Source organism: Talpa occidentalis, unplaced genomic scaffold (genome assembly GCF_014898055.3).
Source record: "Talpa occidentalis isolate TD23 unplaced genomic scaffold, MPIMG_talOcc4v2.1 talOcc4.16, whole genome shotgun sequence".
NCBI lineage: Eukaryota > Metazoa > Chordata > Mammalia > Eulipotyphla > Talpidae > Talpa > Talpa occidentalis.
In genome coordinates, this window is record NW_023601653.1 from 78625916 (window position 1) to 78637246 (window position 11331).

Consider the following 11331-nt stretch of genomic DNA (forward strand, 5'->3'; position numbering starts at 1 on the left):
CGCAGAGTTTGCTTGGATCTGACCCCAGTGCCAAATGTTGGTTGCTCTCACTCTGAGAGAGTGAAACACAGACAGTATCTTTCATACATGAACAGGCATTTGTCAGGCTTGACAGACAACGCGGTGGCAGGAAAAGAAGACAAAACCGTGCATTTACACATGAGTCTGCTTTATTGAGCAATTCCGAGAGCGCACAGAGCAGTGGGAACCACACGGGAGAGACGCGGCATCACGGGCTGCCACGGGCACGTCCATGGGCACTGCTGGGGGGTCCCACCACGGCTAAGAGGGGGGACTCCAGGTCTGGTGAAACCAAGGGAGGCCCCTGTCCTGGAGCAGGGCCAGGTGCGGTCTGTCGGGGCCCGGGGGAGCGCGGGGGCAGCAGGCAGGGACACGGGAGAAATGGGGCCCGTGGAGCTTCAGTGGGAGCTCGGAGAGGGAGAGGGAGAGACGGGGGAGCAGAGCTGCCTGAGGAGAGAGGGACGCAGGGACAGAGGGGCCTGGGACACTGGGGCACGAGACCCCCCGGAGGCCTCAGTGCTTGTAGCTCCTCCTGCTGGAGGACGAGGTGGTGGCGTACTTGCTGGTGGAGCAGAAGCTGGCCCCCATGCCTCTGCCGCTGCTGGAGCTGAAGCCGCCGCTCAGGCCTTGGCCGCTGCCATAGGAGTAGCCGCTGCTGCCTCCGCCCAGGCACAGGCCGCCGCCGAGACCCGCGGCGCCGCCATAGCTGCTGGAGCCGGTGGACTGCACCACGGCTGCGGGGACAGGGGACAAGGACACGTGAGCCCGCGGGGGCCCGGGCGGCACGAGAGCACGCGGGCGGGCGGGCGGACTGGGGGGGCCCAAAGGGACTTACAGATGTTGACTTGTCCGACGCCTTCTCCACTCAGCCTAGGAGAGGGGGAGACTCGGGTGAGACCTCAGAGGCCACTACTGACCTGGGGGCGGCTGGGGGCGGCTGGGGGAGGCCGGGACAGCCCCGCACACAGGCTGGGACTGTCTCTCTGGGGCCAGCGGTTAAGCCAGGACCAGATGCCCTGAGCTGGGGCTCCCTGGCTGCCTTCCTGGGCTCCAGCCAGAGGCTCCAGGGGCTCCTGGGAGGTGCCCACCTGCACTCCTCGCCCTCCAGCAGCTTCCTGTAGGTGGCGATCTCCACGTCCAGGGCCAGCTTGGTGTTCATGAGCTCCTGGTACTCGCGCAGCATGCGGGCCATGTCCTGCTTGGCCTTCTGCAGGGCGTCCTCCAGCTCCATCAGCTTGCCCTTGGCATCCTTGATGGCCATCTCCCCGCGCTGCTCGGCGTCGGCGATGGAGGACTGCAGGTTGGCGCACTGGGAGGGGGACAGACGGGGGCACTTCTCAGAGTGGCTCACAGGAGACCCACTGGGGCTCTCCTTTGCAGCTGAGCGAGACACTAGAGACCAGAGAGCAGCTTCGTTCTGCCCAGTCTTGTCTGAGCCACGAGAGAAAACCACCCCTTTCTGATGAGACCCACGTGGGCGCAGGGATGGCGGTCATGGCCCACACTCCAGAGGACACACACCAGTCGGCTTGCAGGAGATGGACCTGCTTGTTGAGTGTTGTCTCCCAGCCACTCCAGGGCCCTGAGCATGCTCCCCTGGGTGCCCCACTAACTAACAGAAACCTCACAGCCTTGGGGGCTTTTCACACTTGCCATCTTGCCACCTCACATTCGTGGGCAAACTCAGCTCCTCCTGGGTCTTTGCTACACTGTCTTTCCCACCTTGCTTCTGAGCATCTTGGCAACCATTTTCCTGGCGTTGTCGGTGGAGGCTTTCTCTCCACAGTTGCCCTCCATACCTGCTTCTTGACGTGGTCGATCTCAGACCTCAGCCTCTGGATCATGCGGTTGAGCTCAGCGATCTCCTGCTTGGTGTTGCGCAGGTCATCGCCGTGTCTGCCCGCGGACATCTGCAGCTCTTCGTACTGTGGGCCGGGGAGAGGAGAGGGGCCGTGAGATTCCCCTGCTGGGGTGATGGTGACACTGCTCGACATTTCAGAAACTTAAGCCCTAATGGCATTATCGGGGGATTCTGCACAAGTGGTGTTAGAGCCGTTGGCCATGCCACACCCTGCACAGACCGTCCTGCTGAGAGCAGGCATGGGGAGATCTCTGGGGGGATGGTGACTTTTGTAAGCCCCAGCTAAGGGTCAGAAAAATTTAGAGGTCACTAGGCCCCTGCCTAAGGGAGCTTTCCTCCTCCTTGGGGTCCTTTGATGTCAGCCCTGCACATCAATTCTGTCAACGCTCCCCAGTGCAGGGAGCACATCAGGTGCGAGGACCAAGCTCCCAGACTGAGGTCTTCGGTGGGCTCTGTGGCCTGCTGGTCTTCAGGAGGGGCCCGGGGTGTCCCCAGCAGGTGTCAAGGGCCTGCTCACCTTGCTCTGGTACCAGGACTCGGCCTCAGCGCGGCTCCTCTGGGCGATCTCCTCGTACTGGGCCTTGACCTCAGCGATGATGCCGTCCAGGTCCAGGCAGCGGTTGTTGTCCATGGACAGCACCACGGATGTGTCTGAGATGTGGGATTGCATCTGGGACAGCTCCTGCGGGACGGGACCATGCATCACGCCCTCTGCACGTCTCCGCAGAGGCATCCACGCAAACATCTCCCACCCTGATCAGAGGCCCTGTGGGTAAGCAGCCAGGGGCACTTACTGCCTCATAGAAGGCTCTGAGGAAGTTGATCTCATCCATGAGTGCGTCCACCTTGGCTTGGAGCTCAACCTTGTTCATGTAGGCAGCGTCCACGTCCTGGGGAATAAGCCAGAGCGTGGGGTCAGCACAGCGCTCCTCCCGGCCTACCCTCTCGGTCTCCTCACCCATCGCCCTGAGACGCGTGCGGGGGCACGAGTCCTCTTCTGGGGGACGTGCACCCCGGGTCTTCCTCAGCTCACCTTCTTCAGAGTCACGAATTCATTCTCTGCTGCTGTGCGCTTGTTGATCTCGTCTTCATATCTGGAGTCAGAGAGAGATGAGTCGTTAATGAGCCGGGGTGAGGGTGAGAGGGAATCCAGCCCAGATCCCAGCCGGCACCCCTAAACACGCGTCCATACTGAGCTTTCCTGCCAGTAACCACAGGTGGATTCTGGGGTCCCCAGGTGGTGTACCCCTTTTATGGCCCTCGCCGCCTCTAGATGTCCTTTTTCTTTGTTAGGGTTTGTATTGGGCAATAATTGGGACTTTGTTTTTCATGGACTCATTTTGTTATAGAATGTTCTCCACACTGGCCCCGGCCTCCCAATAGCCTCAAAGCATGTGCTTCCAAACCGGAATCCATCCCTGCCCTTGAACTCACTTGCTCTTGAAGTCCTCCACCATGTCCTGCATGCCCCTGAGCTCGGAGTCCAGGCGGCCCCTCTCCCCCAGGATGGAGTCCAGCTGCCTCCTGAGGTTGCTGATGTACTGCTCGAACAGGGGCTCCAGGTTCTGCCTCACGGTCCTGGTGCCCTGCTCCTGCAGCAGGGCCCACTTGGTGTCCAGGACCTTGTTCTGCTGCTCCAGGAACCGCACCTGGAGGAACACAAGGGGGCATGTTTCAGGCAGAGCCCGGGAGAGAGATGTGAGTGGTCAGGTGTCCCGGCAGCCTGGGGATCTCTTGGGGCTGGTTATTCTGCAGTAGCCTGTCCAGCGGCTCAGGCTTCTGTCTGCTCCCCAAAACCATCTCCTCTCGATCCCAAGTTCACCTCGGCCCCCTCCCCATGACCTGGGACCTCTGGGGTGTCCTCACTCTCGATGGGGTACTCGTGCCTCCCACTGACTTTCAGTTTTATCACAGTCAAGTTGCCAACAGCGTGTCCCCGTTTATTGATCAGGGCTCTTCTGTGGTTTGTCCTGTAGTCCCCGGTTGTCAAATGTTAGAAACAGGATTAAAATCAAGTGCAAATAACAACTGGATTCTGAGCTCGTCATCCCACTGAGTCCACGCGTCTCCTCCTAAGCATCTGCCTTTACTGTCCAGGCTCTGGCTATAACATGGCATCATTTCTCTTTCCTTCTAGTCCCGCAGGATATCATTTTCCCTTCTCTCTCTTCCCCTCTTCCCTAGAAGCATTTCCCGCTGGAATTTTCATTTCCGTCTCTCACAGCCTTGCAAGGGGAGGCTACGCCTTTCCCTGCCATTGCCTGTCTCTGCCCAGCGCATGGAAGGGCAGGAAGGAGGGACCCTTGAGCGGTGAGTTCTTAGGACGCATCAGGCCTGTGCCTGATGGTCAAGGTGCGGCCCTCCTGCCTGCAGCCAGGGCTGGCCTGTGCCTTTCACCCTCCCGCTCTCCCCTGCAGGGGCAGAGGGAGGCGCTCCTGATGGGCCCTGGAACACCTGCCCGCAGGCGGGTCCCTGCTCACCTTGTCGATGAAGGAGGCGAACTTGTTGTTGAGGGTCTTGATCTGCTCGCGCTCCTCGGTGCGCACCCGCTGGATGGTGGGGTCGATTTGCAGGTTCATGGGGGTGAGGAGACTCTGGTTGACGGTGACCTCTTGGATGCCTCCAGGGGGGCACACGGGGAAGCCGGCGCCACCAAGGCCGCCTGCGAAACCAGCTCCACCGCCGAAGCCAAAGCCGCTACCGACTCCACCGCCAAAGCCAAATCCGCTGCCTGCGCCCCCGCCGAAGCCATAGCCGCCTCCGATTCTGCAGCCGCCCCCGCTGATGGAGATCCTCTTGGAGCCCCCCAGGTTGTACAGGCTGCGGCTGCCGAAGCCAGCCCCTCCGCACGCTCCCCCGAAGGCCCCGCCGCCCCTGGAGCGCGACACGGACACGCTGCTGAAGCCCGAGCGGCAGGTGCCGGGGACTCTGGCCGAGCTGGCGCTGAAGCCACGGCTGCTGCTGCTCTGGCACCTCATGGTGGATCTGCTGCTCATGGTTCCTGAACACGTGGAGGATGCAGAAGGAGTGAGAGGCTGGAGGGAGAGCTGAGAGGAGCCGTGTGCCAGCCCCGGCGCCGGCAGCGGTTTATATATGGTGAGAGTGGGCTGGGCTGTCCTGGAAGGTGAGCTTGCAGATTGGGAAGGGTTGGGCCTGACACACAGTGAGGTCACATCTGGATTAGCAGAAAAATTATGAAATACGAAGGATTGCATTTTTGGCTTCCTTTAGTCAGGGAAAATTTCTTTTGCCTTCCAGCTTTGACTTGATGTCAGTACAATAAGACTATTCTCAATTCAGAGCCTTCGGTATTACTCACTATTTCTGACAAAGTATTTACCTGTTATTGTATCATAATATAGTAAATGTTCTCCTCGGCCACCTGTGGCTTACCCGGCAGGGATATGGGAATCAACGGTCATGTATTGTGTGTGCCTTAAGTGACAGATTATCGTTGTTTTCTCAATGATTCATAATGCTTAGCATGACTTGTTTTAAGTTTTATGAAAAATTTTACAGGGCTAGAGAAGTAGAATCATAACTCCTGACTCCCTGTCTACCTCTCATTCAATCTTATAAAATTTATATCATGTCTATCCTTATTTCTCCATTATTCCTGAAAACCCTGTAATACTTCAAAACCAAACCTGAAGGTCATATGCCTTCATCTATAATTCAATATTTATATCCCAGTGATACACTTTTAAAAGTATAACCAATATACTATTTTTAATTCTTAAAATTTACATATTCATTAATGTCATTAAGTGCTTATGAAATCTTCAAATATCCTTTGTGTAGCATATATTTTATACTCAGGTTCCATACATTTTGTTTTTTATGAAATATCTTTTAATAATATGATTTTCAGTGGCCTCCCTGGTGGTGCAAGGGGTTACGTCTCAGCACGATGAAGCCTATGAAGCTATCGGCAGCCCCTGCAGCACAATTTTGATCCCTTGCCAGGGAGCTACCCACATGGCGCAGCAGACCTTTCCTGTCTTGCCTGCTTCCCCTCTCGGTAGTGTATTTCAGTAGATCCGTCTGCTCTGCTCCCCACTCTGTCTCTGGTGAATCTGTCACTCCCCCCCATACCTCTGGACTGCACCTCAGCTCTTGTATGCATAAATAAATCTTTAAAAAATAATACGACTTTCAAATCATTAAATCCCCTCTAATTTTACCCCTAGCAATTTATTTGTCAAAAAAAGGTTATTTGTCCTCTGCTGCTTTTCAGTCTTCAGATTTTTCTAATTGCAAGCTCATGGAGTCTCACCTAACATGCCACTGTGTCCGGTGTGTAGCTTATAAACTGATAGTAAAACTACAAGTGTTATAAACTTTTTGTTTGAATTTTCCAGATAGACATGTAGTAGAATGACTATTTATGCTTCCGATTTTGTTCTTGATACACTTGTTTATATATTTAGAAGCTAAATAAGTAATATGTTTTCATAAGAGTGGTGGGAATTGTATGGGGACTATAAACAAGATGAAAATGCATACATTGTGCAAAAATGAAAAATGACGTGCTCAAAGCCATTCCCAGCCATCCATTTTCTACAAATAGAGACAAGAATGTATATAACTTTACATGCAAATGTTTCTGTGCTTTTTGTGGGGTGTGTGTGTCTGTGTATGTGTGTGTAAAAGAAAAAAATAGAGAGAGCAAAAGGCAGAGTGTATATGTAAAGTGCAAGCCCATATTTATGAAAAGTATATTAATAAATAAGTGAATTACATACAGGTGTAATGTGTCTTTTATATATTCAATATTGTATGTATGCAACACACATACCCTTTTTTCCTAATTATTCTTGTGCTGTGCCTCCTTTGTTTCCCATGTTTTCTCTTGACTCTCTTTAAGTTCTTGATTATTTCATAACCACTTGATTTTGTGCATTAAGCCGTTTTTTTTTTTCCCCTCCTTGGGCAGTTTTCAACTCAGCCTTCATTCCCATTCTGACTTTATTTTGTTTTCCTACTTCTTTTCTGAACTCTGCCAGCTAATGTCTCACCTTGTATTATCACACTACATTGCCATTTGCTCCCTCCCTTATGAATTTTTGGATAGTATTTCATTGCGACTTTTTCTAATGAGAGCTCTTCATGTGCCTTTTGCTTTTCCTGTAGTTTACTTTTTTTTTTTTGAATGTATGGTACCATCTGTGGCTCCTGAGCGGTTGCCTTCTGGCTGGAGCTCATCTTTGAAAGCGGGGAGTTCCCTCTGGACCTACCATTTATAGGAAGCTCCTGGGAGGAGAGGCCAGGACCACATCCAGGCTGACAGGTATTCTTATTATGACACACGGCGCATGAATACTTCTTTTAGCCAGCAATGATCACTGCAGAATTGCTCACAATTGGCAATTTTCCTGCTTTCTTGGCTCAGCAACAAAATGTTGCCAATAGACCTTGGCTCTGATTCCTTCTTCAACCCCTCTGCAGTTTTTTGAAACTTCATGACAAATAGGGTCCTGCCTCCAGCTGGCACACCCAGTTCTGACTGTCACAAGGACAGATTCTTCAATTTGCACCTGAGGAAGTGTCACTTACAAGGACTTAGTGTGAGTCCCATGAGTCAACAGTGGCCGGCAGGTTGTAGCAGAACCTCCGGGGCTTTGTCTGGCGTTGGTGGTGGTTACTGGATTTGGTTCAGATTTGTTTGTCTGAAAGGGTTCTCCTACGGGGTTTCTGTGAGATCTGCAGCTGTGGGCAGCTCCTCTCAGAGTTCCTAACACCTGTGTTTGTATTTCTATGTGAGAATATTCTTCTTCTTTTATTTAGGAATTTTAAGATCTTTTCCTTTTGGTGGTTGAAATGGGGCTTACCTTTTATTTCTTGTTCTCATTATTTTGGGGTAATAGCAGCAGGTTAAATTCAGAAACATATAATTCATATAGTTGTATTTAAAATGTCATATGGGGCCTCCCCAGTGGCGCAGTTGTTGAGTACTGGGTTGCGAAGCTGCCCGCAGCCTCTGCAGCGCCAGTTCGATCCCCAGCTGCTCCCCGGCCACGGCAGGAGGGTCCCACATGGCGCACAGACCTCTCCTGCCACCCGCTGCTCCCCTTAGCAGTGTATTTCGTCAGTCTGCCTGTTCTGTTCCCCACTCTGGCTCTGGTGAATCCTCTCACCCTCCCGTGCTTCTGACTGTACCCAGTGCTTGTAAAAATAAATAAATATATCTTTTAAAAAAATAAATAAAATGTCATATGATTTAGGATTATGGACTCATCATTGTGCATCTTCTAGCCTTGAGAATATTTGTGGAAAAAATTGAAAAGATCCAGATCAAGTTTCTTTTGTATGTTACATTCTTTTTCTATTCTTTAACAGCCTTTAGTATTTTTTCTTTGACTTTTGATAATTTGAATTTCTGCGACTTGGTGAAGTTATTTTGTATTTAGAGATTCGAGAGTTCTTTCAGCTTCATGGACATCCACGTTTATGTCTTTCCTTAGATTTAGGTAGTAGTCAATTATTATTTCCTTGAATAAGATCACTATTTTATTCTCTCTCTTTTTAACTTCTTGAAAACACATTATCTTTGCCCTTCCTCTTCGATTGAGACTGATAGTTCTCTTTTTTTTTTTAAGAGTTATTTATTTATTTATACAAGCACTGGGTACAGTCAGAAGCGCGGGAGTGTGAGAGGATTCACCAGAGCCAGAGCGGGGAGCAGAGCAGGCAGAGTGACGAAATACACTGCTGAGGGGAGCAGCAAGCTAGTCAGGAGAGGTCTGCGCGCCATGTGGGTCTCCTCCCTGGCTGGGGATCGAACTCGTGCCGCAGTGGCTGTCAATAGCGTCACAGTGCTGTGCTTAACCTCTTGCGCCACCAGGGAGGCCACCACCCCTACTTTCTAGAGCCAGAGGGAACCTGTCACTAGATAAATTCACAATTCTTGGTGCTCAGACTCTAAAAATGTTTTGGTGAGAGAACAGCTTCAACCTCACTCACAGTTTCAAATGTGTTTGGCTTGGAGAAGACAGAGGGTGGCACTTGAAGGGGAGAGCTGCTTTTTGATCACCAGGTGGAATCCTCACGGCACGTTAGGGCCCCAGGGACAAGCAGAACCTTCTCTAGTAAAGACTGATTAGGGGATTACTAGAGGGGTGTCAAAGGTCAAAGGAACGAGGCTGTGAGGTGTTCAAAGACAGAGGCACAGACAACACTTGCCGGTGAGGCCTGTATTTGAGTTTACAGCAACTTGAGATAATTAATACTATTCTTTTAGCAACTGTATCCTTCACTCATATATGGCTCCACCTTAGTATTTTTGTCACATTGTTTACAAAATTAGTGCTCCCTAAAAATTCAGACTAAATTCACATTTAGTCCCATACCTTAAGTTTTCCTTGAAAGAGTGATGAGAATAAACTTTTTATTTTAGAATAGGTTTACACTTACCAAATATTGTGAAACGCCTACAGAAAGGTCCTGGACACTCACCACACCCAGTTTCCCTATTAGTAATACTTCACATTCACATGGTGCATCCATCCCAATGAAGGAATCCACAGAAATATGTTATTATTAACCAGTCCAGATTGCCTTAAGTCACACGCCTTAGCTTTTTCCCAGTGCTCTGTCTTGTTCCAGAATCTCACCCGGGATACCACACTACCTTTTAGTTATATCTCCAGAGACTCCTCTTGGCTGAGACAATTTGTCAGACTTTCTTTGTTTGGATAATCTTGAGAGTTTTCAAGCGTGCCCGTCGGGTATTTTATAGATGTCCACAAACCGGCTTTGTCTGATGGGTTTTTCTCATGATTAGACTGGGGTTCTGGGGCTTGGAAAAGAAGACCCCAGGGTTCATGTGTCATTATAATCACATGATATCACATGCTATCAACATGACTGACCACTGTTGGTGTTAATCTGATCAAGGTTCTCTGGTCAAGGAAGGATTTGTCAGATTTCTCTACTGTATTCTTTTACCCACTTTCCCTACTGTTCTTTGGAAGGAAGTCATTATCCATGGCCCACACTGACAGGGAAGGAGTTATTCTCTACATCCTCAGGGGGATGCACTTCTGTAAATAAGTTACAATGTGTCTGCTTGAGAGTTTTCTATCCTCTGATTAATTTATTTACTACTTGACTTCTGTCAGTATGGGTTATAAACTAATAATTAATATACCTATTTGTTAGTTAGATTATTTATTTATGGATCAAATTGTTCAAGATGACCACTGTAGCTCTTTCAGTTAGTTTTTTGATTATTTCCTTACAATTTAGCAATGAAGGCTGTGCTAGATTCCCCTCTTCCACCCTGCTCTGAGAATCTGTTATTTTCCCTTCATTCGCAGTAAGAGAATCTTCATTACAGTATTTGTCAGGATTCTACAGAGCAGTGTAGACAAAAGGGGAGAGAGAGAGAGAGAGAGAGAGAGAGAGAGAGATTACGTGGAACTGACTCATGTGGTTATGGAATAGAGGCTGGCATGTTCAAAATCTGTAATCTGAAGGCCCACAAGCTGTTGCAGAACCAGTAAGAGCCAGAGTCCCATTTTAAAGGCTGTGCTGCAAAAGAACTCTATTGTGTTTAGGGGAGGACCAGGTTTTTGTTCTTTTCAGGCTTTCATCTGAGTAAATGAAACCAACCCACCTTGTCAAGAGCAATCTACCTTACTCAGCTGGACCAATTTATTTATTTATTTATTTATTTTACTTTTTTTTTTTTACTTTTTTTTTTTTTCATATTTCCTTAGTTTTATTTTTTTTTTCTTTTTCTTTCTGGCTTATTTTTTTTTAAATAATAAATTTTATTTTTATATTCCCCCATACAATTGCAAACCCCCCATTCTGACCCCAATCCTTCCCCTCCCGGCCCCCACCCCCCAAAAAGTGTCTCTGTTTCATAGTTTTTTGTTGATTTTGAGTTTCACTTTCTTATAGTTATTCATTTTCCTGGTACCTTATTTAAGTTTTCTAGATTCCTGCTATGAGTGAGACCATCCGGTATTTTTCTTTTTCTTTTTGGCTTATTTTGCTGAGCATGATCCCTTCCAGCGCCATCCATGTTGCTGCAAATTGCATGTGTTTAATGTTGGCGAGGGTGTGGAGAAAAAGGAACTCTTCTACACTGTTGGTGGGAGTGCAAACTGGTCCAACCACTATGGAGAGCTGTATGGAGATTTCTGGACCTACTAAACATAGAGCTTCCATAGGATCCAGCAATTTCACTCCTAGGTATTTACCCAAAGGACACAGAAACATCCATTCCAAAGAGCACCTGCACCCCTATGTTTATAGCAGCACTATTAACAATAGCTAAGCTTTGGAAACAGCCCAAATCCCCAAAAATAGATGACTGGATCAAGAAGATGTGGTACATATATACCATGGAATATTACTCAGTCGGACCAATTTAAATGTTAATCCCATTTAAGAATATCTTCACAGGGCCTCCCTGGTGGCGCAGGCGGTTGCTGTGAAGC

At 49.4% G+C, this 11331-nt stretch overlaps 1 protein-coding gene across 1 annotated transcript; it reads right to left on the reverse strand.

Annotated features, from left to right (window-relative positions):
* Window positions 1-534: 534 nt before the first annotated feature.
* Window positions 535-4880, reverse strand: LOC119247956 (keratin, type II cytoskeletal 6A-like). The gene is made up of 9 exons (XM_037514790.1): window positions 4363-4880; window positions 3317-3531; window positions 2916-2976; window positions 2677-2772; window positions 2400-2564; window positions 1821-1946; window positions 1110-1330; window positions 857-891; window positions 535-755 (listed from the first exon to the last, which is right to left on the reverse strand). Exons 1-9 carry the CDS (start codon window positions 4876-4878, stop codon window positions 535-537), a joined length of 1656 nt encoding a protein of 551 aa, XP_037370687.1. The 5' UTR covers window positions 4879-4880.
* Window positions 4881-11331: the final 6451 nt, after the last annotated feature.

Excerpts from the sequence above, each read along its gene's own strand:
- LOC119247956 (XM_037514790.1), bottom strand. The coding sequence starts at position 4,878 with ATGAGCAGCAGATCCACCATGAGGTGCCAGAGCAGCAGCAGCCGTGGC. Across the intron at positions 1,947-2,399 it reads AGTCCTGGTACCAGAGCAAG|TACGAAGAGCTGCAGATGTC; the intron begins GTGAGCAGGCCC and ends CCCGGCCCACAG. Across the intron at positions 892-1,109 it reads CTGGAGGGCGAGGAGTGCAG|GCTGAGTGGAGAAGGCGTCG; the intron begins GTGGGCACCTCC and ends CCCCTCTCCTAG.